Genomic DNA, 26,916 nt, shown 5'->3' on the forward strand with positions numbered 1-26,916 from the left:
AGCCTAATAGCTATTTAGACTATTATTATGTTACTAGTTTTACTACTACAGAATCTTTGCCTCTATTAGAGAAGCTTTGTCTACTAATAAGGCTAGCGCTAAGTCTAAGTTACTAAACTAGGCTAAGTCTACTACCTACTCTTGCGCTACTCTAGAATCTTAGACCTACTACTAGCCTGTTAAAAAGTGCTACAACGTACTTACTACTATTAGAGCTAAGTAGAAGCGCCTCTAATAGCTCTTGCAAGAGAATAAAAACGCTATTATTAAATACTTAGGTATAAAGCACTTTAAGAAGGCGTATATAAAGCTTATAAGTAAAAGATACTCTATTCTAAGCTTCTTAGAAAGCTTACATAATAACAATAGACACTCTAAAGATATAGTTACTACGCTTCTTAACCTAGGCATGCTTTAGCTAACGCTAGGTATCTACTCTACTATAGACTACAACGCTTACTCTCTCTTAGCTAGCACTATTCTTAATAATAGAGTAGCTATCTACCTAGTTAACTACTTCTTTCTATTATTAGACTTTAAACTAGCTAGAACTCTTAAGATAGTTAAAGTAGGTATATAGGCTTTTCTTATTCTTAGTTATAGTACGCGCGTCTTAAAGAGCTTTATTAAGCTTATAAGTAGTAAACGCGTTAATCTTACACTTACTAATATTATAGTTATAGAGCGCTTCTATATTAATATAGTCTTAGAAGCTTGCCTTAACTAATCTAGAATCTAGTACCTAGGTCTTAATAATACCTTTTATACTAGGTTACTAGTAAGAAGTACTATAGTAGCTACTTTACAGCGCAGGCTAAACCTTATATTTATAGAATATAAGCTAATTACTATTTATAACGCTTCTATTATAAACGTAATATCTAGAATAAGATCTAGCTTTACCTCTTAGCTGCGTAGTAATTTAGAAGACCTTTAGCATACTTACGCTAGTTACTTAGACTCTAAGACGCTTAAGGTACTTATGCGCAACACTTAGAGAGTAAGAATTAAAGAGCTTACGCGCGTATAGTATAAGTTCTGCGCTCTATCTTATATAAAGTAAGTTATCTCTTATTAGCTAAAGAAGCAAGCTCTCTAACTCTTTTAGAGAATTACGTAGAACTTTTTTAATATACCTAAAAAGCGCTTAGAAGAGAAGTAGATTCTACTTATTAAGAATAAGTATAGTAGTAAAGTCTATCTTTACCTACTCTTCTCTAAGAAGATAGAAGAGATAATAAGGGCTCTTAAGAAGTTTTAAGCACTTATCTAGACTTATTATTATCTACTTATTATAAGAATTAGCTCTAATAATAACTCTTTAACTAATCTATAGCGTAGTAACTTACGCTATAAGGTATAGGTAAAAGAGTATAGTATTATACTAGAGCCTACTCCTTCTTATACCTATAAGCCTAATAGAGTAGCTAAAAGAGCTAGATAAGAGATTATTACTAAATAGATTAAGATAAGAGAAAGAGCTAATCTACCTAAGTACCTCTAGACAGAGGTAGCGCTTACTACTACTTAGCTCTATAATAGAAGCCCCTTATATACCTATACCTTGCGCTCTTCTAATAAGAAGTTAGAGTAGTAGTTTATAAGATACTTTAGATAGTATTAGCCTAAGCTTATAAGAAGAGCTTTTACTAATCTATAACTTAATTAGAGTAGCGTATACGCCTATAGGTATTACGCCTATTTCTTAAATAAGAATAGAGTAGCTAGACGTAAGCTAAAGAGCTTTAAAATACTACCTAGAGAATATATTAGTTATTTAGTAAGCTATTAAGCTTCTAATATATACTATATATAGGTTCTATTGCTAAGAGAAGTGTTTACTACGCGTAATATAATGTTTAATAAGCAGCTCTTCTATAATAGTAGAGAGTAAGAGCCTTCTAAGAAGAACGCTTATATTATAGTTAATATTCTCTATAAGAATAAGTAGAAGAACGTAGTAGAGACTTATAATAAGCTTCTATTACTCTCTTAGCAAGGTAACGTAGATAATAGTAAGCTACTACCTAACTAAATAGATAAGCTACTTAACAGCCTATTAGAAGCTTATCTAGAAGAGTTAGGTCTTATATAAGCAGATCTCTAGGCTAGAGAGATGTAGAGAGTATATATAAGGCTTACTAAACGCGCTATAGAACTACTATTACTAGAGACTACACTAGAGCCTTCTAATATAATAAGTATTACTAAGTAGCTTAGTAATAGATACGTTAATTCTAGTAAGTACTAGTCTATAGTAACTAGATTAGTAAGCTTATTAGGTGCGTAGAGAGATAACTTCTAAGGCAATAGACTTCTATTACCTATAGTAATAAACGTCTCTTAGAATAGAGAAGTATCTAATAGCTCTTTACCTAATCTATAAAATCTACTTACTAAGCGTAAGTACGTAAAAAAGGTCTATAGACTTTCTATATATAGAAGCAAGCGTTGCTTAGATAGTTATAATAATTATAATAATCTTAGAGGTATAGATATCTACGTCTTGCTGTTTAACCTTAAGTAGCTTAATAACTTAGAGATCTACTACAGCGCTTCTAATTAGTTATTAGACTACGCGCACGTAATACTATATTATATTATTACTACTATAATTATAGATAAGCCTAATAAAGGCTAAGTCTATTAGAATAACTTTCTAGCGCTTCTAACGCTTTAGAAGCACCTCTACAACTATCTCTATAAGAATAAGTTTAAAGTAGTAGCGCATTAGAAGATTAATACGCTACTTATAGCTAATACCTAGAAAGAAGTAGAGTATATAAGTAGTAAAGAACGCTCTCTACTACTTAAGTAGGTCTTTACATACAAAGTAGATAAGAATAGCTACTTTATAAAGTATAAGGTACGCTTTATAGTACGCAGAGACATATAGACTAAGAATACGCTCTACTTAATCTATACTACTACGCTTGCTACGCAATTCTTCTACCTAGTAATAGCTATTACTGCTAAATTTAATATAGAGATCTAGTAGCTTAACGTTGTAGTAGCCTTTTTAAACGCTAAGGTTAGTAGTAATAGGCTAGTGTACTATAAGCTTCTAGATAGCTTTTAGAGAAAGAGCTACTATACTAAGCTTAAGAAAGCTCTTTATAGTATACATAAGAGCTCTTTTCTCTAGTATAATAACTTCTTAAATACTCTTTTAAAGCTTAGCCTATAAGCTAGTAAAAAGAAGCCTTATTTATACTATAACGCTGCTTAACGCGTCTTTATACTCTTCTACGTAGATAATATTTTACTTATATTTACTAAGTTGCACTATCTAGAGGTAACTAAGCTACTTAGTAAGATTAAAGAGACCTACAAGATTAATAATAAGAGAGTAGTAAACTAGTTCTTAGAGGTGCGCATTATGCGTAATTACTCTATAAGCACTATTTTGCTACTTTATAATACCTACCTTAATAAGGTTGTAAAGAAGTTTAGTCTTAAAGACAGTAGCTACTTTCTAGAGATACCTCTACTAGCTAGTAAGCTTCTAAAGCACTAAGAGAACGCTTTAAAGTAGAAGATTAAGGCCTATTAAGAGCGTATTAGCTTAGTGTTATACTTTACTATTATAATACGCTCTAACGTTGCGTATATAGTTTTCTAGCTCTCTTAGTTCTTAACTAATTCTTCTTTAGCTTACCTTAAGGTAGTAGAGTATCTTATTATATACCTATACTGCTTGCGATATAAGAGTATTATGTATAGTAGAAAGGTAAAGTTAGGCAAGAAGCTCTAGATCTATAGAGACGCAAGCTTTATAGATAACACTAAGACGCGCTGCTTCTCTTATAGGTTTATTATAACGCTATTTAGAGGTCTAATTATATAGTAGACTACTTACTAGTTAATAGTTATAACCTTAACTACTAAGGTAGAGCTTCTTACTCTTAAGGCTATTACTAAAGAGACTATAGCCTTAAAGCGCTTATTTGCTAAGCTTTAGCTACTTATTACTAGCGCCTAGTAGATCTTTTGCAACAATTAATAGACTATTAAGCTTATAGTAGAGAGTAGTAAAAGAATCTCTACTAAGCTCTGCTATATTAATATCTAGAATATATAGCTTTACTAGAAGTATAGCAAGAGCTCTTTTAAAGTGCTCTATAAGCCTACTATTAATATATTAGTAGATAGACTTACTAAGTACTTACCTAAGTAGAAGTTTAAGGCCTTTAAAAAGTAGCTAAATCTTAGATAGATAGCTTATAAGAATACTAATTAAGGCTTATAGGTAAGTAATAAGTATAAGAAAGGTTAGTAAGTCTAATTATATATTTATAAGGTAGTACTAGACTCTACTCTAGGCGCTTTATAACTAGATAAAGAGATCTCGCCTTCTTTCTAGACGCTTACTATCTCTCTATATAGCTAGCGTAAAGAAGCTTCTATTAAGCTACTATATGCTCTAACTACCTAGCCTTACTAGTTAAAACTAGAGGCATAAGTAGAGAAGATGCTTACTTAGAGCTTTTAACTTTACTAGAGGCTATTAAAGCTGTGTTATCTACCTTAGCCTTAGTCTCTATATAACTATAAGCTACTCTACGCTACTTAGCCTACATTAGTAGAGCGCTAATTCTATAGACCCTCTCTTTATTTAGAAGAAACTTAATAGCTACGCGCAGCCTATTCTATTTCTACTTACTTCTAAACTAGAGAGAGTAGATAAACTTAAGAGCTATTAGCTCTATAATCTTAGGTCTATAAATAGTTAGCGTAAGTAAATAGTAGTCTAGAAGCTTAAAGACTTATATAGAGTTATATAAGTGCCTATAACTATACTACTTACACTAGACGTTCTTCTTACCTACCTAGTTAAAGTAAAGTTCTTTGCTATAACTAGCGAGTGCGCTTTAGACGCACTTAATATAAAGTATTACTCTTAGTAGACGTAATAGAGAGAGAGCACTAATAGAGAGCCTAGACTACTTCTTCTCTTTCTTTTATTCTTTACGCACTGCTGCGTCTAAGGCTTACTCTTTCTTATTCTAAGAAGTAGAGGCCTTTCTAGCAGTAGTAGTAGTAGTAGCGTTATAGTAGATATAAGCAGCTTAGCTAGTAGCTATAGCTACTAGATACTATTAAACTTATTTTTGCTACTTATTAGCTAAAGAATCTATATAAATAGCTATAGTAAGCGCCTACTAATAGATTAGGTAGCTTACAGACTAATAGGCTATTAGCTTATAGTTAGACTACTTACTAGAAGTAGTAACTAGCACTATAAGCATCTAGAGCACCTTAGAGATAATCTTATAAGCTACTAGAGCTTTGTATAGTAACTAGTAGGCGCTTTAGAGTAAGATAGAAGCTTCTAGAGAGTACTTATAGTTAGTATTTTAGCAATTATTAAAGCTAAAAATATTAGTAGGCGCTAGCCTTATTATTATTACGCGCGCCTAGGTGCGTATAGTCTTACTTAATTACGTAACGCTTACGTAAGTAGCGTGTAGCTAAAAATAGGTAACCTGCGCGCAATATAGCTTACCTAGAGAGTATATTATAATAGGTGTTTAAGCACCTATTAAGTTAATTACGTACTTTCTCTCTTTTGTACTAGTATTTTACGCGCTTACCTATATATATTATACTACTCTTGTCTAATCTTATAAGAGTAGTAATTACAATTCTAATTACTTAAATCTATTGTTTCTAGCTTGATTTTCTCTATAAGAATAGTATTGCTTGTGCTACAGTACAGACTTAGTTTACATAAGAGTCCTAGTTTTGTTTACTACACTAAGTCTCTTTGCTATGCTCTTTTCTATTTTTGTAAGCTTGTAGAAACCTCTCTAACTAAAACTGTCGCATGTTTGCTAAGATATGCGGAAGGCTTCTACACCGCGGCACTTCATGCGTGAATTCTGTTTTCTGTCTTTTTGTAAAAGCTGGATTGGCTGCCGTTTGTACGCGCGTATTGAAACTCGAATAGCGAAGTCGCGTTTGATCTGGGTGTGGAACGGGGGTGTTGAGGATGATGCATGCTGGGTCTGTCGCCCTTGTAAGTCGGTGCCTTGATAGCAGGTAGGAAGATACTTACCGGTAAAGCAACGTCTCTAGATCTCCCTTTCTCACAGCAAGTACTTAAGTGTTGCCTTCAATTTCTCAACTTTCTTCTCCAACTCCTCGTTCTTTCTTGCTACAGCCTCACTCTCTCCTTCCAACATGCAGCACCTCTCCTTTAGATCCTTGTCCCCAGTAGTCTCCTTCTTTAACATCTCGTGACTCCTCTCTAGTAACTCGTACTTTCTTTTAGCCACACTGGCTTTCTCCTCCGAATCCTTCTTCGCCCATTGCAACTGCCCCTGCAACTCCCTATACTTCTCCTCCAAATCCTTGCTCTTCGCCTTCCACTCTTCGCACTCTTTTTCTACCATTTCCATCTTCTCGTCTGCGTTTGTCGACATGCTCGCTCTGCTCAAGTCGTCGCTCGAGTCCGACTTGCGCTTTTTTCGTGATAGTTGAGGGCAATCTTCGCTCATGTGTCTTTGATGACCATGCTCCCCACAGCTGTAGCAAATGTGAGATTCTATCTTACAACTAGGGTCGTAACAAGGAGGGGCCATGTCGAGTGTCTGCGTAGGTCGTTTTCGTTGAGGCAGGAGCAGTGAAGGTGTAGGTCGATCGAGAGGAGCTGATGAAAGTGGCGGGATGGTATGAGTGAGCTGAGTTATCAGGTATGAATTATCTGGCAGTGTTGAGAATTATTAGCGAGGAACGTACCATGAAACCATCACCAACAGACCCCACCACAACAACCAATCCAGTGTCGCGCATATAGGAAGGGTCACTTCAATTACGTCTGTATTTGAGAAATCTGTACGGGCTTTCTTCCACCGTGTTCCAAGTCATTCTTATTGCTGTGATAATGCGCGATGATGAGACGACCAAGCCCAGACGAAATCCAGGCCTTGGTGGCTCTAGATCCAAGACATCAGTGTAAATTCATCCCATTCGAGAGACAAAATGGACGCTCTAAAGCCCACATTGACTTCAGGCCATCTAATTCGCATGTGTCCATCTTAGTGTAGGCTGCAGATCTGTTCAGTTTTATCTCTGTACGGGGAACACTCAAACGCACCGTGGATAAGAGCCCTCAGTTTGTAAGACGCCACAAAAGCTTACATGAAAAGTTATCTCCAAGACTAGCAGTACAGAAAAAGTGTGCCTGGTACATATGGAGAGTTCCATCGCAACCTACTTCTTCGAAGGCTTGAGCTCATCTATTCATTGAACTATCCGGCCCGTCTAAGACACTGTTCAAGCAACACTGTGGTATCCGGGTAGTATTCCGTGATACCGTGAGTCTTAAGGACATTCTGACGATTAAGAACTTTTCTCAAATCCACTTCGTCTCCGAAATTTCCATGCATATTCCTGATTATGAGACCCAATTGGATATCGGCAACTTGCAGTGCCACGCATGTGGGGTTGTCCAATGGAATTCTGCCGTAGCCGTACTTCAACAGTGGGCGATACATCTGCCTTGCGAGAGCGAGGGCTGCGTCATATCTCCACCTCAAGTCGCCGTCGATTTCCTTGATCATGATGAAGTCGATGTCGTGTACGAGTATGTTGATCGTGCTGCTGAGAGTATCTGGATTCTGATTGAGGGAATCCCGTACGTATTGCTCGTAGACTTTCAGTTGCGCTTCCGCTGCAAAGGGATCAACCTCGCGTAGTTGGGTGTATCGGAGATCTGATTGTTCTCGTCAGTACTATAGAGTAACGTTTAAGAAATCGGTAAGCGAGTTACTTTTGTGCAGTCCTTGCATTTTAAGTGCTTCATAGGGATCCAATGTGTTGCCCTGTGCGAATTTGCGCCAGCGTTCATGCTTGTCGTTTGCTTCCTTCAAGTCTTCGCTCAGCAGGTTAATCTCCTGCTGCGCACGCCGTAGCTGTTCTTGCGTGTCTTGTAGTTTTCGACGCGTCTCACGCAATTCTTCTTGTACCGTGCTGCTACTAGCATGATATTCGTCTTTCGGGCATTCTTTACGAAGATGTCCAAAGCCGCTGCATCCGTGGCACTGTATGTTGGCCTTATCAGGACAGTCGTCCATTATATGACCCTTCTCTCGACAATGGAAGCAAGTCGCTAATGGACAATCCTTAACCCAATGCCCCTGGGAATTGCATTTGAGGCATCCATCGCTTCCGGGAATAATTTCGTCGGCGTAGTCGTTCAAGCCTGGGGTTGAAGAACGTGAGCGTGGAGGCGAGCTCATGATGTTGTCGTGTGCCGCGTGAGAGTGTTCGGGGGCTATGATAACATCTGAATCAGGAGTGCTCGCGAAAGGAGAACTGGGTACCATATGTGCCATGCTTGCTCATGGACGAATGTCTTTGCAGAGGACACGTTGTGTTCGAAGGGGAAGCACGAGGGACGACATACCAACCGCATCACGGACGCGTCGCGTCGCGTTTCAGAAGATGACCCGCCGACTAGGCTTGAGATACCTAGGCTAGCTGACATGGAATGAACGCGCATGGAAGTATAAATGCATCCGGCTTACACCGAAACCGACGATCAGACGAAATCTTGGAAGCTTCAGCTGGTGCAGACACTGCCCAGGTGGTATATAGCCGTTGCGACCGCATCCGACAGGCTCCAAGACGTGCAGCGAACGCGAAGATGTATCGTGGCATAGAGAGCGCTTCGTTGCCCAGAAGCATACATAGGTATTGAGGATGGCGATACGTGAAGTATTTGGCCGATGTCGACGTCGCGGTGGTGGATAGTTCGCGCTAAATTATGGGTGCTTACTGTACGGGAAGACCTACGAACACCTCGAGGACGCTTCATACCTACGATGTAAGGTATCATGTACCAAGATCACAGATAGCGAAGAAATGGCATAGTGTGGGTATGTACGAAGGTGTTCAGACTGTTTCCTGCAGGCGACCAGTGGGCGGTTTCCACAAGTGAACTAGCCTATCACATGATCGCGCTAAGGTATCTCGCGCAGACCTCGGGACGCTGGAACTCTGCTCCTCCCCAACGCTGAATTTACACTCTTGTTCGCAAAATACTATCGTGCGTACATATGCCGCTACTGAGCTCAGCACACAACCACCGCAGCAGCTGTCTCTGGCATCTTCCCGTCGTTCTTGGATAATCGTTTACCCCGCGGTTAGACGCGTCGTGAGGTGCGCGTGTCCAGATTGCGCCTATGGCTTTCGACTTGCTGCTTTACCAAATCCATACTGGTCCCTAGGATACTCGTCATTGTCATGAAATCACCTATATCTTGGAAACCGACACGTGTCACTATGCTCAAACACGATGTCACGCCGAGGAGCGTCGAATCTGGCTGAGACATCTGCTATGTGCTACGCACTTGCCTCTTGAAGACGGGATTGCTGTTATCTCTAGCCACAGTCAATACGTGGGTATGCACATGACATGCCAGTTGAACTATCACAGTTATCCATTGCTGTGCCATAACTACACTTACCTCACCCAGGAGATTACCTATCCACATTGTGCTGCTGGACTCGGAAGTCTGGTATCATGTCCTCTCTCACCTACTGCGGGACAGACACATTTCGTCACCATCAGGTCCTCTCCATCCAGGCCTGGACGCTCTCTCACCCTTCATCTTTCACGCTCATCACGACGGCCTACACGTGGCTTTCTGCTAGGCTGTGGCTGGCTATATAAGCAGGTCTCTTCTACTCTTGTCCTCTCTCTTCCTTTCCATCAACTTCTCCATTCTACTTTATAAGTAAACCTCTTCCACGTTTGTCACCTCTTCTCTACAACAACATCCTCATACTACTTCAGCACCTTACCTTCCTCATACCAGCTTATGGGACGACTCACGACCCACGTACCACTCGAGGCTATGGAACTGGAACCGATTTTGAGTTTTGAAGAGTTCCCGGCATACATACCAACACGAAAGGTTGCGCTGAGATACGATGCCAGCAAGGAGAAGAAGCCGGATCTGCCCTGGTGGAAGCTAGACAAAGCTGGCATCGACGCATTACTGAAAGCATTTGCGCACCTTATCATCGAACTCCTCAAAGGCTCCCCGGATACCGACAAAGAGCTCCAGTATCTGCTACGTACCGCCACTGAGCTTGCTCATGTTCTGCGAAGCGCCGCGGTCAAGGTTGCCTTAATCGGAGCTCAAGGTGCAGGGAAGAGCCTGGCGATCAACGCTATCTTCGACTGTGATGGGCTCTCGCTCACTGGAGCAGAAGGCGCGGCTTGCACAAGCTCGATTACCCGCTATGTTCAGTATCCGAAGAGCACGACGGGCGAGGACAAGTTCTTTGCTGAGATCAAGTTCTTCACCCGAGAGGAGCGGGAGGCATTGCTCAAAGAGCACGCTCGGTCGTACTACTTCTACCACAATGCAGACGACGACTCAGATGATGAGGAGTCTCCGCGTACGAAGTCCGTCGGCCAGGACCAGATGGATCGCAGCCTCAACGACACAGCAGAAGACATCTTCACGACCCTGTTTGGCTCTTACGACGAATTTTCCGAGAATTGGAACGTACAGGATTACAAAGCAGGGGAGTTCGTGCGACTGTGTCAACTGAAATGCGACGAGGCTCTGAAAAAGGAGCAAGTCGACTCTCAGGGCATCGCGACTAAGATGGCAGATACTCAAATCGAACTGCTGGAGCAATTGCGACCGTTTCTGACCAGCGTCAAGGGTCAAAAGTGTTTATGGCCACTTGTGGACAATATTTCAGTCCGATTCCATCATGAACTCCTTCAAGGCGGGATTGAGATCATTGATCTACCAGGTAATTCTTTCTGATATTTCGTCAGAACCTCAGCTAATCATTCACTAGGTTGGGGTGACATCAATCTCTCAAGAGTCCGACACGCGGAGAAGATCAAAGACACTGTCGACGTTGAGATCATTCTGGCAGACACAATACGCATCGCATCTGACGACAAAGTCATCAACAGCACACGGGCAGCTGTCGCTCACCATGGCCCTTCAAAGGTCAAAGTTGTCGCAACAAAGATCGATGTGAGTTACTACAAGTCTCCTAAAGTTTGGGATGTTGCTGATTCTTGTAGTCTCTCACTTCCAACCAGTTGTCTCAATGTAAAGGCGGAGAATTTGACCGTATCAACCAGCTGCTCCAGGAAGTCGAAGAGAAAGAAGCCGCGCTCGAAGACAACGATGATGACGACGACGATCAGCCCAATGCCAAGGAACGTAGATTGTTGGGTTCATATCGCATCTACCTGGAGCGAACGCGAAAACAGAGAAAAATACTTCAACGTGCAGACAACATCTCCGCAGAGCTGACGTCAAAGCTTCGCAGTAGGTCAACCAACGATATGCCCCAGATCTTCCACGCATCCGCCTCTGAGTACATGGATTGGATACGCAAACCCAAATTAGCCTTCGCAAACCAGCCATCCTTGTCGCCCGACATGACTGGTATTCCTGCCATTCGCGAGTTTCTCTTCTCACTGCCAGCACAACAAAGCTTGAGAGACTACGAACGCCATATCAACGTCACGATCTCAGCTTTCATTGAGAAGATGAAGAAGACAGTGGCAGAGAACGAGCGCGATGGGGGTTTCCGAACGATAGCTGACGACTTCGACGCTCACCGCAGAGGTTACATGACGCGACTACTCTCGCAGGCAAAGTCATCATTCCAGGAATGCTCCGAGGACAGCATCAAGCGAATTGAAAAGGATATCCCCAACTTCAAAGAGCAGCTTGAAGAGAAGATGACCGCGGAATGGTTTGTACTCAAGGCTGCGGCTTTCACTCGGATCGTCAAGTGCCGTGGCGTTGTTCCGAAAGGCGCATCCAGAGCCAAAGGCCTCGAAGATGGATGTCACTGGAACAAGGAACTGGCAGATCTGCTCGCACCTGGTTTCAACAAGTGGTACAATACGCACAGGTCGTGTATGGCGAATATGAAACCAGCACTGAGCCAGAGCTTGCACCAGCTCCATATGAAGATCAGCAAAATGATCAACGACTCTAGCGCAAACATGGTCACTATCGAGAAGGCTAAGAAGAAATGGGAACCGCTGCGTACCCGACTCCAGGCTAAGCTTATGGTGCTGATGGACGATGTCAGCAAGCTGGAGAAGTTGATGTTCGAATCGGCAACCATGGAATTCGGTCAAGAGAGGACCCTCATCTCATACATGACTGATGACCTCTACACTGAGGTTTTCGAAGCGGTACCCGAAGAGAAGCCACCCCTACCAGCAAAATCAGGAAAGAAGAAGCCAGCAAAACGGTACGTTATGCCCAAGATCAAGTTCCAGAAGAAGCGCATGGAAGACTTGTTCCTGAACCCAGACGCACACTTCATCGACCAAGTCCTCAAACGCTTCCAACTAGAATTCAACGACGCGATGCGCACTCTGCTTGAGAAGCATTTTGTTAGCATCGACAAGTTGTTGGAGAACCTAAGCGCAAGTCTCCGGGCAGAGGCACCTATCGATTATCGCATCACCAAAGAGGGCGAGGCTATCCGTGCCGAGTTAGCGCAGCACATCCCGATGTTTGAGGAAAAGGCCATGGAATTGAGGAGCAAATTGCCACAGACGGTGGTGAAGCCCGAAGACGAAATGGCCCTCACGCTAATTAACAGCGACGCGTTCGATGGAGATGACGAAGACAACCTAGCCATCTTCTACGATAAGATGGCGAAGACCAAGCGGAAGGATCCTGAGCCTACTATACGGCGACCCAAGCGGATCAAGACAGAGCCTGCTTGAGGGTATCTCGACAACACATGATCTGGCGTGTACCTTCAGGACCAGCTCTTGATCATCTACTCGTCAACCAAGGTTCCCAGGTATTCCGCAATGTGTCTGCGCGAAAACGGGATGGCCGTGGCTACACATCATCCTTTCTCTACTTCAGACTCTCTGTTAGACAAAAGTTGGAGCCATGCTGCATGGTAGCCTTTCACTTTGGAACCACGCCGCGATCGCCGTGCAGGCGTATGCAAAGTATCATTCAGGGCGTGTGCTTCTTGCTTTTCTTCCAGCGTTCACGATGTCTTCTCTCAGCGACAGCAGCAATTAGTTTAGCGGTTTCTTTCGTTCAATTCAGCAGGCGACTGTGAGTCCACAGAGTGGGCTCGGTCTATTCTGCGCAAAAGTTTCTTATCATCGAGCCACCTTTCTTACATACTCAGTCATAGCAACATGAATCACCTTCAAGATACCAGCATACCTTTGCCTCCAGTTCATGGTATACGTGATTAATCCGGTCGTCCACTCGATGTCTCTAGCTCGATGCCTCTTACACGCTCTAGACATTCACGCTCTTCCAATGTGCACTGAGATATTCGTCTGTTAAGAGGAATTGAGAGGGATATAATAGTAGTCGCTAACAAAAACATGTATGTATCAAGCACGCAAACCAAGAAAGGAGAGTCAAAACCATACAGTACACCAACAGCAATCCGCATCTCCTACTCCAAACTCAGAGAACACCAGTATCGTATATCCACCACCCGTCTCCTACAGCCACCATGATCCTCCACGCAAACCCCTACGCTCTTCCATTCACCATGATAACATGACTCCCCTCTACGCGCCATCCCCCCACAGCCCAACAACCTGCATCGCAAACGCCACGCCCGCCAACCCCGTCTTAACCCACTCAACCACCTGCTTCCGCTCCACCGCCAAGCGCACCTGCTCGCCATTCACCTCATCGCCCTGCGCCTCCAACTCCATAACCTGCCTCTTCTCGTTCCCACCCTCGGTCAGACCAACCGCATAGTCGACACCAGGTCCAGACACAAACGAGAAAATAGATGTGTACAGCAAGTACGGGTGGCGGAAGCGGGCGGGCGAGAGACAGTAGGCGGAGAAGAGGGTGAAGGTTGTTATGTGGCGGAGGTAGGAGGATAGGTTTGTGGATTTGGTGGTGAGGTAGATTAGGGAGGTGCGGGCGTTTATGGCGGTGGGGAGGGCGAGGAGGGAGGGGAGGGCGATGGTCGAGACGGTTGCTGAGACGCCCTAGGGGGTGTTAGTATGCGAACAGTACTTTTGAGGGGTTTTAAGGGGTTTTTGGTATAGGGAGGGGGGGGGGGTTGGAGCTCTGATAGCTTTCAAGCGGGGAGCTTGGAGAAGGGAAGTGGCGGGTTGGTGACTTACCGTTGCGATTCCCAGGGTGATTGTTCCGACGAATTTACATATTGAGACTGTTTGGGCGGCCATTGTGATGGTACCGTGAGGTTGTGCGAGAACGGATTGCTCTGTCTATCGCGCGGGTTCTTTGTCGTGGAGTTATCTGTTGGCAATGCAGGTTGACGTGCATGCAGCGCTTGTAAGATTGCGGAGATGCTGCGGGCATCATCCGGAGCAGGCTGTCATCTTTCGGAGAAATCTAGTTGGCCCAAGCTTCCCCTTCCCAGAATGCGGAGAAGAGCACATGTCAATCAGTAATCATAGGCCACACGCCCTATGGAAAGAAAGATGTTGATTCATTGTCAGGACGCTCCTTACCGTACATACTCTGCACAGTCTTCCAAACCTATAAAATGCATTCGATGCGCGCAATGTATCGCCCAGGGCGGATCGCAAGCATCAAGAGAGTAATCTTGCCAGTAGTCGTACCTCGGCTTACAACACCAACGCGTATCCTGCACCCATCAGCCGGGGCTTGCGGCCGTAACTTTCACTCGACGTGAGCAACCTCAGCTACTTATACTCCACTCCATATTTGTGCATCCGCTCGAACCATAACTCACAACGTCATCACTTGCTCACTCACCACCGCCAGTCCTGCACGCTTCCAGTCCGACGACCCTGATAGCACGGAACCCGCCTGGAAAACACCGCGCACCATGCCTATGGAGAAGTACCAGTTTATGAGCAATGTCTGGAGGGATGGCATCTTCGGTACGTCTTCTTTCCTCCCAGTAGGCGCGGATAGATAGAGTTGGCCTACCACCACAGCTCAAACAGCCCAACCTCTCCATCAAAGCTAACAACCACCCCAGACAACAAAGTCGTCTTCTGCACCGGCGGCGCCGGCACAATCTGCTCGGCCCAAGTCCGCGCCATGGTCGCCCTGGGCGCCAACGCCTGCATAATCGGGCGCAACGTGGAGAAAACCGAAAACATGGCCAAAGACATCGCAACCGCGCGCCCCGGCGCCCGCGTCCTCGGCATCGGCGCCATCGACGTGCGCAAACCCGAACTTTTGCAAGAAGCCGCCGACCGGTGCGCCCGCGAACTCGGCAGCCTGGACTTTGTCATCGCAGGCGCAGCCGGCAATTTCCTCGCGACCATCGACCAGATCAGTCCGAATGCCATGAAGAGCGTTATTGATATCGATGTGTTGGGGAGTTATAATACGGTCAAGGCGACGCTGCCGTATCTTAAGGAATCGGCGGGGAGGTATAGGACGGATGGGACGACGCTGCCGGCTAATGGGACGGGTGGGCGGATTATCTTTGTGAGTGCTACGCTGCATTACACAGGTACGCCGATGCAATCCCACGTCTCGGTCGCGAAAGCGGGTGTAGACGCCATGGCCATGTCTGTCGCTATTGAGCAAGGTCCACGGGGCATTACATCCAATATCATTGCTCCTGGACCCATTGCTGAGACTGAGGGTATGGCGAGGTTGTCCAAGTCGGATGCTAAGAGTAAGGTGGCTAAGGCCGTGCCGTCTGGTCGCTTTGGAGCTGTCAAGGAGATTGCCGATGCGACTATCTATCTGTTCTCGGATGCGGGTAATTTTGTTAATGGCGAGACGCTCGTTGTGGATGGTGGCGCGTGGCATACCGCGGGCTTTGCGGGTGGGTTCGAGTATCCTGATTTCATGCTTAGTGGGGAGAGTGTTACGGGGGTTAAGGGCGGGAAGAAGAGTAAGTTGTAGAGAGGAGATGTAGAGACTGGTAGACGTGGAATCTGAAGAACGATTTTGCGGGCTACGAGGACGCTGAATTTATGAGTTGTACCTTCTGACGCTGCCGTGGAGGCATCCAACAGATCCCTTGCTTATAGTCGTGTCCATCTAACGGCGATGTATCTACCAGAGCGTCTCTTGGTAACGCGTACAACCCTTTCAGAACGAGCGTCTTCGTCAAGTATAGTAGTGAGACTGGCACATCTCACATCAAGTTGCAGTTCAAGCGTATGTGACCCGGCCATGTATTGCATTGCGTTTCCCTTGATTATTCTCGTTCACGTATAACTGTTGAGGTCTACAATGACGAGATTCACACCGTGAGTAACTAGGTAAAACGTCCCTAGACGTATCCATTGCGTCTGTCGTTCCGCGAAGTCATCTACACCAGTGTCATGTACATGAAAGCTTTCGGAGCAGCAACAGAAGCGTGGATGAGAGCCCCGCTCAACAGCAGCGTATCTGATGATGAGGATGTACTTGGTCTCCGCGGGTTCGTAGACTGACGCAATAGAAGGGTGTGTATGCGTCTGAGTATAATGTATGATGCAATATATGCATGATAGCAGATGATGTATACGTCTGTTCCGAGGAGTGCTGAGTATGATTCAGAGAGGACGTAGCACAATGTATACATCTATGTTATCGCGTACATAGACAAGCCTCTCTGTCAGCGTCTGATGCCAAACAGTTGCATTCCTACCTAGAGCTTCAGCCCTTCAACATTTTCCTGAAAACAAACATGTATACCACGGCTGGTCACAGTCCTTGTGATGCTGGACCAGGCTGACACTGAGGTGTGCAGGCACGCTCGGGCAGCACTAGATATCCCAGCTGTTGTATAGCGCGCGGCCCACTCCATACCTCGGAGCACTATAGCACCGGGAATCGAAATCGAATCTCAACGACTTTTGGACCAGGTTCGATAGCTCGAAACGGAATGAACCTTGTGTCAAGGCTGTAGTGGCTGAGCAAAAGCAAAAAGTATCATCGAGAGAGATCATCAGGTATCAGTGCTGCAATCTCACCAAACGTTGAGAGACTTGTCCAAGGACTTACCTCCGCCTCGAGCCTTGGGCGTAAAGGCGGACGGACGAATATAGCAATCAATTTCTCAGTAAGCATCGCGCCCCAACATCCAAGCATCAGATCGTCGACTAGGTGTATTTTGAGTCTGAGATCATCGACCCTGAGCGGGAACCCATCTCGTCGTCAGCACATCAAAGAAAATCTCACACTTCCCCACGGATCAACATGCCAGCACATCGATCCTATCCAGTGATGCCAGCCGCACATCAAGGCATCCACGAATAAAACCCACTCGTTACCAACTTTGAGCCCGCGGAATGACGAAATCGACTGCAGCGCCAGGTTTGGAGCGAGTGAACATCTTCATCTGCGCCCCTTGACGAGCCGCACATGCCAGGCCTGCGCTCCAGTTTTAATACAAAATGCGCAGCAACGGCTTACCCTGCTCCCCTGTCGATCGCACTATCGATACCCAGGGGTGCTCCTTCTGGACTGGGCTGGTGGTGGCTGGCCATGCATGCGTCATAGCCCTTTTTCAGGAGACAGACGCGAGCGCGCGGTGCCCGGTTAGCGAAATTGAGCGTTTAGGTTTGGCGTGTTTTGGGACTGGCGTGGGCTAAGACGCGTGGTCAAGCGGTGGCTTGCGGGTGCTTGGCCGGCATCTTCGCTGCGGTGGGTAGGGCCGTCGAAGTGTTTGGCTAAAGGTCGGCGCGCGTGTTTGTGTGGTTACTGTGGTGTTGGGCAATTCTCGGAGGGTTTAGGCTGAAGTGGAGGGTTCGTAAAAGAGATGAGGAGAGATAGGGTGAGTGAGCTTCCGAGGGGGAAGCGACTTCATGTTGATTGAAGATGCAGGCGTGCAGACTGGTTGTCGGGTCGTAGAGGTGCCGTTGACTGACACGTTTCGATTCGCGGGCGCGTCGCCGTGCTCTTCGCGCGCCGCTTGAGTGGTGAGGGAGCGATGAGGCTTAACGCCGTTGCTAGACGACGGCGTGAGGGCGCCGGCGCTTTTTGTCATGCGCGCCCAAGCGCCTTGCGCATTTCATGGGATGGCAAGCCTCAACTTGGTTTTGGAAGGTCGCACAGGTAGAGGCATGAATTCTGCAGGTTGTACACAGGGTGCGGGTGGGAGGTACATGGAGGGGATGGCCTTTCTTGTACCCTGGACTATAGCATAGAGTCAAGTAAGCAGGGCTGCAGGTACAACAGGTACATAGCGCGGACACCTGCTTATGTTGTTTACTGCAGGCTGCAGGTAGCGATGATGTCGCTGCAGGTTGGGTTGGGTGTAAGCGACAGGGAGGCGTCCGATACGACGCCACCGAGGTGTTTAGTATGCCCCGTGCCAGAGGATCAGCATGCATCAAAAGACAAAACATGCAGCAAGTCCCGCGCTGTGCACCCAACCATTACATTCTCTCCCTTTTCTCTTCATACGCTCGTTATCGAAAGTGCGCTTATACATTCGTTTGTGTGGTGTTTGGTACAGATCAGAAGTAGTGTCGACTGCCCAGGACGGTCGCTTTATCGATTATCGCGAGACATATCAGTTCCGGGAAAGGGTCCGCGTTAGTAACACTGGACACGGGAGCACCAAGACGGCTTTGCGAATCACCGGCGGCTTGTGTGTCGTGTCCGCTGCGTTATCGCGATCGAAAGAGTCGTGATCTGCGAGGTGTCCGAAGTTGAGCACGTCATGCCCACGAGATAGGCCGAGTGCTTCACGTTTGACCACACGACTCCCTCGTCGAGTTTCAGCACCCACAGCCATCCCACGACGCCGGCGGAGCACCCAGGGCGCCAACCAAAAACCCAGAGTTGGCAGTGCAGGGAGTACCGCGGTTCGAGTCAGACCTAGTGCCAGTGCGGAAGAGGCGGAAGAGGCTACTCTTGAACTAACGGCCAAAGCGGGAGAGATCAGTTAGCCAGAAAGTGCTCCATTCACCAGCACAGACCTCACTTAGCGCTGGTAAGTCCTGCAGCTCCACCAGCTCCCATCCTCAACAGCCGCATCGCCATCAACCTCTTCCCTCTCCACACCAGCTGTGCTACCGGCGACACCCGTCCGACAATCCATCACGGGCAGCGATGCTGACGATAGTGTGAAGCATACCAGCAACACCTCGCGCCCACCCCCAGTAGCCTATCCCACCGAGCCGGCGCTTTTCTGCCAGCGACTGGCCCGTACCACCTCACACCACTTCCACCCATCGACCCCACTTGGAGTCCTCTCGAGGCCCTCCCAACTTCCATCACCAGCTTCATCGCTCGTTCACGACGTCGGAGGCGTTCAATCGCTGTTCCAAGTCCCCATCGCCGCAAGCGCCCATTCACTACCGAGGGACAAACAGCATTGTCAAGACCTTCGCACAAAGACCGCGCCTATACAAGCGACCTCGACCTCCCCACCCACAACCTCACACATCCATCACCATGGAGCATAGATTCGCCTCGACGCTGCTGGGCTTCCTCGCCTTTTTTGTTCTGCTATCGTCCATCCAGCGCGCAAGTGCACAGGGCTTCACGCAATCATATTGCTCCAGTCTAAACACGGGCAGCGATGACGACGTCTGTAAGTGACATTTCAACCCTGTCTTCCACGCTCCACAACTAACGTCTTCAGACACATGGCCATACCAATCCAATGGCAACTGCACCAACCACTGCAAAGAGGAAGGTACCTATGCCTTTGCCGTTCTAAAATACACCGACTGCTGGTGCTCAAACTACGCTCCCGGCGAGACGGCCGACATCAGCGACTGCCAGAAGGACTGCCCTGGCTTCCCGGCCGAAAAGTGCGGCGACAAGGACAACAACCTGTTCATGTACATCCAAATGGACGGCAAGGTATCCGGCACCATTGGAGGCTCGGAACCCACGTCCTCCGCCGAACCTTCGAAGACGAAAGATAAACCTACAGAAGCCCCGACTGTTAGTATTCCCCCTCCTCTCTCGCACGCGTCTTTCTTGTCTTTCATCTCTCTTGGCTTTCCTGCTTTCTATGCGTACTATATTGTGCGACCGGTGTTTGACTTCGTGGTAGTCTGCTCCGGCTCCGCCACCAGTCACTGTGACGCCTGACCCGGAGACTGTCATCTCTCTGGTCACCACGGCACCGTCTTCTACTTCTTCTTCTACTGTATTTGCTCTCAATCCTGTCTGCAGCACATAGCTAACACATCACACAGACCGAAAAGCCATCTGCGACTCAATCCGAAGCCGACGATGAACCGACCTCAGCCATGGCACCTGTCACAACGCCAACCGTCCTAACCGAAAGCGGTCGTGTCGTTACCAGAACAGTCGTCTTCACTCCGACCGCGGCTGCCTCCGAGGAAACCAGTCATGACAGCGGTCCCAACGTGGGCGCCATTGCCGGTGGTGTTGCTGGCGGTGTCATAGCTTTGCTAGCCATCGTAGGTGGTGTACTGTTCGTCCTCTGGCGGAGGAAGAGGCAGCAAGACGAGCAAAACGGCGGACATGACGGTGGTTCCGCTGGGATCTCGCGCAATGTGAGCACCATGAGCAGAGCCGGCCTGCTAGGAGGACGTAGCGAAAAGTCACCGACCCAGCTTGTTACAAACTTCGGTTCGCAACGGAGCCGCCACGACGAGGAATCGATCACGCCCGTAACACCGTCGAGCCGCCGATTAAGTCAACCCATCCTAGTCGACTCGCGACTCAACCCAACCGCTGTTTTGACCTTCCATGGCGCGAACGCCAGCCGGGAAAGTCTTGGAAGCATCGATGACAGCCGAGACTACGGACGACAATTGAACGTGCGAAACCCGGATCCGAACGTCAACTAGGGGAAGAGCTTGAACCACCATCTGCGGACTCGATAACGGGTGCGACTACATCACGACCCGGAGAAACTCCGTACATTCACAGAGCACACCTACCATCAGAAAAGTTGGATGTCACCACCGCGCTACGACTGACGAACCTACAACATCATATCCAAAATAACCAGGCGTAATCCATAGCACCGACGCACGGCCGTCTAGTTTGTTTCATTACTGTCTTTGGGGCCTTCACGCCACACATCTACTCGAGACACTCCCGTCCGGTTCGATCACATCATTAATGGGCGCCAGCATCTGTGTACACTATTTCTCCTTCTTCGCTGGATCTCTGTTATGCGGCAATGTATATACTTATTTAGGGGGTGTGGGAGAAGAACAACATCAGAACGGCCTCACGGCACTCGGCAGAAAAGGTACACACCTTGCCACACCTAATGGGTCACACCGTCATGGTGTATGGGGATGGCGGAGTCGCAATAGGGGTTTGCTGGTAGATTAGTTTAGTTGGAAGAGATGGGACTGCTACGCGTACGTGAATGCGAGTAGCTGCATCACCACTCGATACTTGAATTTAGAAATTACTTGTCAGTATGTGGTCGTTATTGTTGTTGTTTTTTGAGGAAGGAACGACGCAGCAGCAAGTGCGAAGTTTTATTCCCTCCCTCCAGGCACTAGAGCTGCACATAACTGTGGTATACTTTGGTTGTTGACTTGAGATTTTACTGAGTTCCCAGAGTCGAGACTGAGGCCCAAGGCTTACTTCGGCCACGTGACATGTGGTTTGGGAGTTTCGTTCCTGCTGTTCATTTGTGAACGGCGATCCGAATCATCAACCCTGGCCATATTGCGTCCCGCCAAGGCGCTAAGGCGCGAAGGAAGGAGACACCTAGCACGACCTGTCGCATCTTACACGTTCAGCTTAAAGTCAATCTCTTCAACCGATTACTTGTCACCATTGCCCTCCCAAACCTCAGGATGGATAAACTTCCAACAGAAGTTCTCGCCGAGATCGTCGAGTTACTCCGCGATGACCGCAGGGATCTTTTGAGCGTCAGTTACACAAACAGAAAGCTGCATGCGATTGCCAACGATATCATATACTCCCATTACGAGCTTTACTATCATTACACATCGTTGTTCATCCGAGCGCTTGCATCGAATCCCAATCTCCAGCGATGCGTTCAGCACATCAAGTGGAACAGTCCCATCCATGATGAAGGTGCCTTCGAGTTCCCCCGTTGGATCACGGAAGCCGAGTTCGATCAAATCAAGGAGAAAGTGGGATTTCCCTTCCCCGCAACGTGGCCACGACATGCTACCTTTCTCACTGGCAAATTGGTGGAGGTGAATAACTGGATGCGTCTTCGTACAGAACGCGATCTGTATCTCAGCACGTTCATGTTGTTTACGCCGAACGTCAAGGAACTTTGCATCTCCACGAAGCGGTGGGGATCTGAAAGCATGTGGTTCGTGCAATCGCTGGTCGGTAAGATTGGCACAAACCTACAGAAGGTGATACTCGACGGCGGAGCGAACGTTGTAAACCTCCTTCCGCTTTTTCTGCTGCCGAAGATGAAAACGCTGATCATGTCCGATCTACTGGCACCCACTCTACACGAGGACGCCGAATTGGAAGCCATCAACCTCGTTTGGGCACGACTGGAAAAAGAAGGATCGAATCTTGAGCATTTGGAAATCTCTCATACTACCACCGACATATTCGATCTCGCCCGCTTGCTGAAAAGCCTCAAAAACCTCAAATTACTCGACTACGAGTTCAGCGGCGGCGGGGGTTCGATCAAGAAGCACAACAGAGACGTACAAACGCTCTTCGAAGCCATCGGAAGCCACTGTGCGTCCCTCAACAACATGGCCATCGACGACGACCGTCTAGTGATGAACCCAGGCGCGCTTGAACAACTGCGCGGCTTGGAGAACGTGGAGACTTTCCAAATGACCACGTCCATCTTCTACGAAAAAGTTCATTGTCGTTCCGTTACCAAGGAATTCCTCGCCGAGTCGCTCCAACGAAACCTCGGGAACCTGCCCAAGCATCTCAAAAACCTGCGCATCTCAACCAAGACGGGTTATCACGACGTGACGGAAACCTTCTTCGATGTCTTGCTCACCCTGGGCTCTGCTATAAAAACTCTCCTCCCTGATCTCGGAACTATTACGTTCTTTGGCTGGCACCCGCAACTAGGCACCTTCCCGTGCCAGACCCGCATCGCTGCCCTCCAGTCTGCGTTTGCGCAGGTAGGGGTGAGGATTGTGTCGGAACATGATACTATAGGCGACTCTGAGCGTTGGTACACCAAAACGCGCGTTGGTGCTTCGAGCAAGATTGAAGAAGACTATGTCTGGGTGCATCTTCTGGAGGACTTTGAGGGTGAGGGGGAGAACCCGTGGGTGGCACGGTTTGGGAGCTCGTATAGGGGGGATGAGCTGAATGGCGATGTTTGGGATAGTGATGAGGAAGATGATAATCAGGAAGAGGGTGATGATAATGAGGAAGAGGAAGATGACAATGAGGACGGGGAAGACAGTGATGGGGACGACTGGGAAGATGAGGATGACGACGACGAGACTCCTAACCCCAGTGCTGGTGGCCGACCGCTGAATATGCAAGACATCATGGAGGAAATGGGCATTCTTGCGGCTCAGGGACGAATGCCGGGTATGCCTGGTATGCAGCCAACAAACGACGATGACGAGGAGGATGGAGATGATGGAGAAGAAGGCTCGAACACTCAATTTGGCCCCGGCCGCCCGCTTACCATGCAGGATATCGAGAATGAGATGAGGATCATGATGGGTCAGGGACTGATCCTCAATTTGCCTGGTATGCCTGGTTATAGACCGGAGGGCGGGGATGCGGAAAATGAGGAAGAAGATGATGATGAAGAGGAAGAAGAAGAAGGGTCGAACGATAGCGATGCCGAACAAGATGAAGACGCCTCGAACAACGACAACGACAACGACAATGATCCGCCGCCAGCCATGGAACCTCTACCCAGCGCCAGCAACCTGACCCTACAAGAGATCGAGGAAAAGATGAAAACAATGATGGCTCAGGAGCGGATGTTCAAGTTGCCTGGTATGCCTCATTTCAATCCGGAAGATCAGTATGACAGTGAGGAGGAGGAGGAGGAGGAGGAGGATGAGGATGACGGGTTCAACTACCGATGGACAGTCTGATAACGATCACGACAATGATGACGATGCGCAGCCAGCCTTGGGTCCTCAACCTGGCGGAGGTCGCCCGTTGACGAGGCAGGATATCGAGGATGAGATTGGCATCTTGCGGCGAGGGGGCCGCCAGGAGGGATGTGTGTTGATGTGATGGTGATGATGGATTGATGGATCGGTGGATTGGAGGTTGAGGAAGGGATGTGGAGTTCTGGGGACTGGAAGGATATATGGCTTTTTTTTTTCCCTTGTAGGTGCAAGTAGGATATTAGGTAGCATGCGAGGACGTAATGTAGTCGGCAACGCGGAGTTGGTTGAGGTCAGGAAGTGCAGTTGAATGCAGGCTTATCCCACCCGTCTCTACTGCTAAGACACCGTTGTTTTTGCTTCTTTTATACAGACTGCTGATTCTCTTTCTGCGTACATGCTGCTTAGCATGCGTTACAAGAATACTACCGAATTAGCCTATTCCACGATTTCACGGTGCCATTTTTTTCAACATATCCATGACATGTTGTCCGCTGAGGCAGACGAAAAAATATAGAAATGATGTTGCGACAAAAGCGACAGCATCAGACGTGGTGCACTTGACTGCGTGGATACCCAAATCACGCAGATCCCTGTGAGGCTCAACTGCACACGCGCCACGCGTTCTTAGGCCCACGTACCCTGAATCTCGACCGCAACACCGACCCCGTCCACGTTCCCCCAGCCTGGGACCAGACCTCACATTCTATTCCACTACAATCGCACAGTTTCTCGGTTGCCCATCATGAGTAAAATGTGGGAGGTGGATCCGGAGACGCGAAGTAAGGTACGTTGCGCCTTCCACAGCTGAAGGAGGGGGACGTTAGGGGTCAATTGCGGCGTGAAGGCAGCACAGGTGATGAGTCGAGCATGCGCATATGACAGAGGCTAATTAATTCCGTACGCAGTTGCTCGAGATACAAAAGACCAACGACAACAACAAGTGCGTCGACTGCAATGCGCCGAGTCCGCAATGGGTATGCAACCGCCCTTCCTCCACCTGCGCACGCGATCACCGACTACACCTACTAAGATGAAGTGTCCTAGGCCTCGCCCAAGCTCGGTATTTTCATGTGCCTCTCCTGCTCGGGCGTGCACCGCGGTCTGGGTGTGCACATCTCCTTCATCCGCAGTATCACCATGGACGCCTTCAAGGGCTCGGAACTCGTGCGCATGGCTGCCGGCGGCAACAAGCCCTTCCAAGACTTCTTCAACACACATCCTTCGAATACGAAAGACGGACGCACATTCGAGGCCTCGTCTATATCAGAGCGATACGATTCGGAAGCGGGCGACGAGTGGAAGGAGAGACTCAGCTGTAAGGTCGAGGACAGGGAGTTCGACAAGGCAAACCTACCCAAGCGGTTACCCAAAAAGGACAATGCATCTACAGCGGGCATGGGCGCGCCCTTGAGCGGACGCGCCAGCGCAGCCGGAAGCCGAAGCCAAACACCCCTCGGAAAGACACGAAGCAACGACGCAGGCTTCCAGCGCTCGGGCTCCCCCGCCCTCGGCACCAACGCCATGTCTAGTCAGAAAGTGAAGAACGAAGCCTACTTCGCTAAGATGGGCCAGGAGAACGCCAACAGACCAGACGGCGTTGCGCCGAACCAAGGCGGAAAATACGGCGGCTTCGGCAGCGAGCCAGATGCCTGGAAGAAGGACGATGAGCCGGGTGCGCCTCCTGCGCTGGACGACTTCCAGAAAGACCCTGTTGCGGCGCTTACCAAGGGCTTTGGCTGGCTAGGCGCAAGCGTGAGCAAAGTAGGCAAAACGGGGTATGAAGGCTGGGTGAAACCTGGTATGGCAAAGGTACATCTCCCCTCCACCCAAGAACCCCCATAACCCACAACAAAGACTAACATATCATACTCCAGCTCGCAGAAGCAGACCTCGCAACCCAAGCCCGCACCACAGCCGGCACCCTCGGCCAGACCCTCCAATCCGGCGTCGCAAACGCAAACACACAGTTCACGCGCTTCGTCGAAGGAGGCGACTCTGCACACCCTTCTTCTTCTTCCTCTTCTCGGGCCCCGTTGTCGGGTCAGCGCGAACCTGAACGTAAAGACTTTTGGGAGAGCTTTGGTGCGGCGCCAGCGGGGCCGGCGAAGGATAAACAGGACTTTTGGGATGAGTTTGGGAGTGCGGGGGAAGCTAGGGCGGGTGGTGGTGGTGGAATGGCAGGGAAGAAGCCGAGTGGCATTGGGACGAGTGCTATGAAGAAGGGGGGTGCTGGTGGGGGGATGGGTGGAGGTGGAGGTGGAGGGGCGAAGAAGGATGATGAGTGGGGGGAGTGGTGAGGGAGATCTTGATGAGGGGTTGATTGGTGTGGTGAGGCGTTTGGGCGTTGGATACGCGTGTGTGGCTCGGGACTGTGTGGGTTGGGTATGCTGGTGGTTAGACAAAGAATGGGAAGTATTGTTATCGGTTTTGTGAAGAGTCTTTTCTGTTGATTCTCGACTACAATCGCTATGCATTATATCTTTTTCTCATTCATTTCAACAAGCTTACGACTTCTAGGGTTTTGCGAAGCATCTCTAGTCCGCTCCTTCCCATGATCGCTGTCGAGACTGTACCTTCCCAGCAGTCACTCTCGCCACTTTCATGCCTTCCTCTGCTGCGATCTCATCTCACCTGGCCACCTTCCTCAGCTAAATCTGGCTGTCACGCCACTGCAACACGAAATAACACTCGAAGCTATTTGCCGTTTCTCTACTACGTAAGCAAATCGTTCTGTTCGCTCGTACATCTCTGAGGAACTGGAGACGGAGATGCCTGAGAAAATCGACGAGTGTGACGACATCCTTAGATATGTCGCTGCTATATCTGTCCAGTGTTCTTCCGTCGTCAATCCAGCATTGCGGTGCGTCTTGCCGTAGCATCGAGTGCGACTGCCTTGCTTGCTGACTTCCTGCCCAGCTCAATCGTTCGCAGACGCCTCAACCTCGTCATTCTACCACACCAAGCGCAGC

General features: G+C 48.0%; 8 protein-coding genes across 8 annotated transcripts; 5 read left to right on the top strand and 3 right to left on the bottom strand.

Annotated features, from left to right (window-relative positions):
* Positions 1 to 6,089: 6,089 nt before the first annotated feature.
* Positions 6,090 to 6,795, bottom strand: J4E88_002471 (uncharacterized protein; the record flags this gene model as incomplete). The annotated part of the gene is made up of 2 exons (XM_049396132.1): positions 6,090 to 6,464; positions 6,742 to 6,795. The coding sequence occupies 2 exons, from the start codon at positions 6,793 to 6,795 to the stop codon at positions 6,090 to 6,092; spliced, it is 429 nt and encodes a 142-aa protein (XP_049258536.1).
* Positions 6,796 to 7,253: 458 nt separating this feature from the next.
* Positions 7,254 to 8,078, bottom strand: J4E88_002472 (uncharacterized protein; the record flags this gene model as incomplete). The annotated part of the gene is made up of 2 exons (XM_049396133.1): positions 7,254 to 7,726; positions 7,775 to 8,078. 2 exons carry the CDS (start codon positions 8,076 to 8,078, stop codon positions 7,254 to 7,256), a joined length of 777 nt encoding a protein of 258 aa, XP_049258537.1.
* Positions 8,079 to 9,827: 1,749 nt separating this feature from the next.
* J4E88_002473 (uncharacterized protein) lies at positions 9,828 to 12,739 on the top strand (the record flags this gene model as incomplete). Its single annotated transcript, XM_049396134.1, has 3 exons — positions 9,828 to 10,779; positions 10,828 to 11,012; positions 11,063 to 12,739. The coding sequence occupies 3 exons, from the start codon at positions 9,828 to 9,830 to the stop codon at positions 12,737 to 12,739; spliced, it is 2,814 nt and encodes a 937-aa protein (XP_049258538.1).
* Positions 12,740 to 13,561: 822 nt separating this feature from the next.
* J4E88_002474 (uncharacterized protein) lies at positions 13,562 to 14,197 on the bottom strand (the record flags this gene model as incomplete). Its single annotated transcript, XM_049396135.1, has 2 exons — positions 13,562 to 13,996; positions 14,135 to 14,197. The coding sequence occupies 2 exons, from the start codon at positions 14,195 to 14,197 to the stop codon at positions 13,562 to 13,564; spliced, it is 498 nt and encodes a 165-aa protein (XP_049258539.1).
* Positions 14,198 to 14,826: 629 nt separating this feature from the next.
* J4E88_002475 (uncharacterized protein) lies at positions 14,827 to 15,866 on the top strand (the record flags this gene model as incomplete). The annotated part of the gene is made up of 2 exons (XM_049396136.1): positions 14,827 to 14,881; positions 14,983 to 15,866. 2 exons carry the CDS (start codon positions 14,827 to 14,829, stop codon positions 15,864 to 15,866), a joined length of 939 nt encoding a protein of 312 aa, XP_049258540.1.
* Positions 15,867 to 19,355: 3,489 nt separating this feature from the next.
* On the top strand, positions 19,356 to 20,731 carry J4E88_002476 (uncharacterized protein; the record flags this gene model as incomplete). Its single annotated transcript, XM_049396137.1, has 3 exons — positions 19,356 to 19,494; positions 19,546 to 19,853; positions 20,111 to 20,731. 3 exons carry the CDS (start codon positions 19,356 to 19,358, stop codon positions 20,729 to 20,731), a joined length of 1,068 nt encoding a protein of 355 aa, XP_049258541.1.
* Positions 20,732 to 21,703: 972 nt separating this feature from the next.
* J4E88_002477 (uncharacterized protein) lies at positions 21,704 to 23,926 on the top strand (the record flags this gene model as incomplete). The annotated part of the gene is made up of 1 exon (XM_049396138.1): positions 21,704 to 23,926. The coding sequence occupies one exon, from the start codon at positions 21,704 to 21,706 to the stop codon at positions 23,924 to 23,926; it is 2,223 nt and encodes a 740-aa protein (XP_049258542.1).
* Positions 23,927 to 24,698: 772 nt separating this feature from the next.
* J4E88_002478 (uncharacterized protein) lies at positions 24,699 to 26,244 on the top strand (the record flags this gene model as incomplete). Its single annotated transcript, XM_049396139.1, has 4 exons — positions 24,699 to 24,707; positions 24,853 to 24,921; positions 24,992 to 25,756; positions 25,822 to 26,244. The coding sequence occupies 4 exons, from the start codon at positions 24,699 to 24,701 to the stop codon at positions 26,242 to 26,244; spliced, it is 1,266 nt and encodes a 421-aa protein (XP_049258543.1).
* Positions 26,245 to 26,916: the final 672 nt, after the last annotated feature.

The sequence above is a fragment of the Alternaria novae-zelandiae genome (assembly GCF_023758075.1).
Source record: "Alternaria novae-zelandiae strain BMP 2774 chromosome Unknown scaffold_3, whole genome shotgun sequence".
Lineage (NCBI taxonomy): Eukaryota > Fungi > Ascomycota > Dothideomycetes > Pleosporales > Pleosporaceae > Alternaria > Alternaria novae-zelandiae.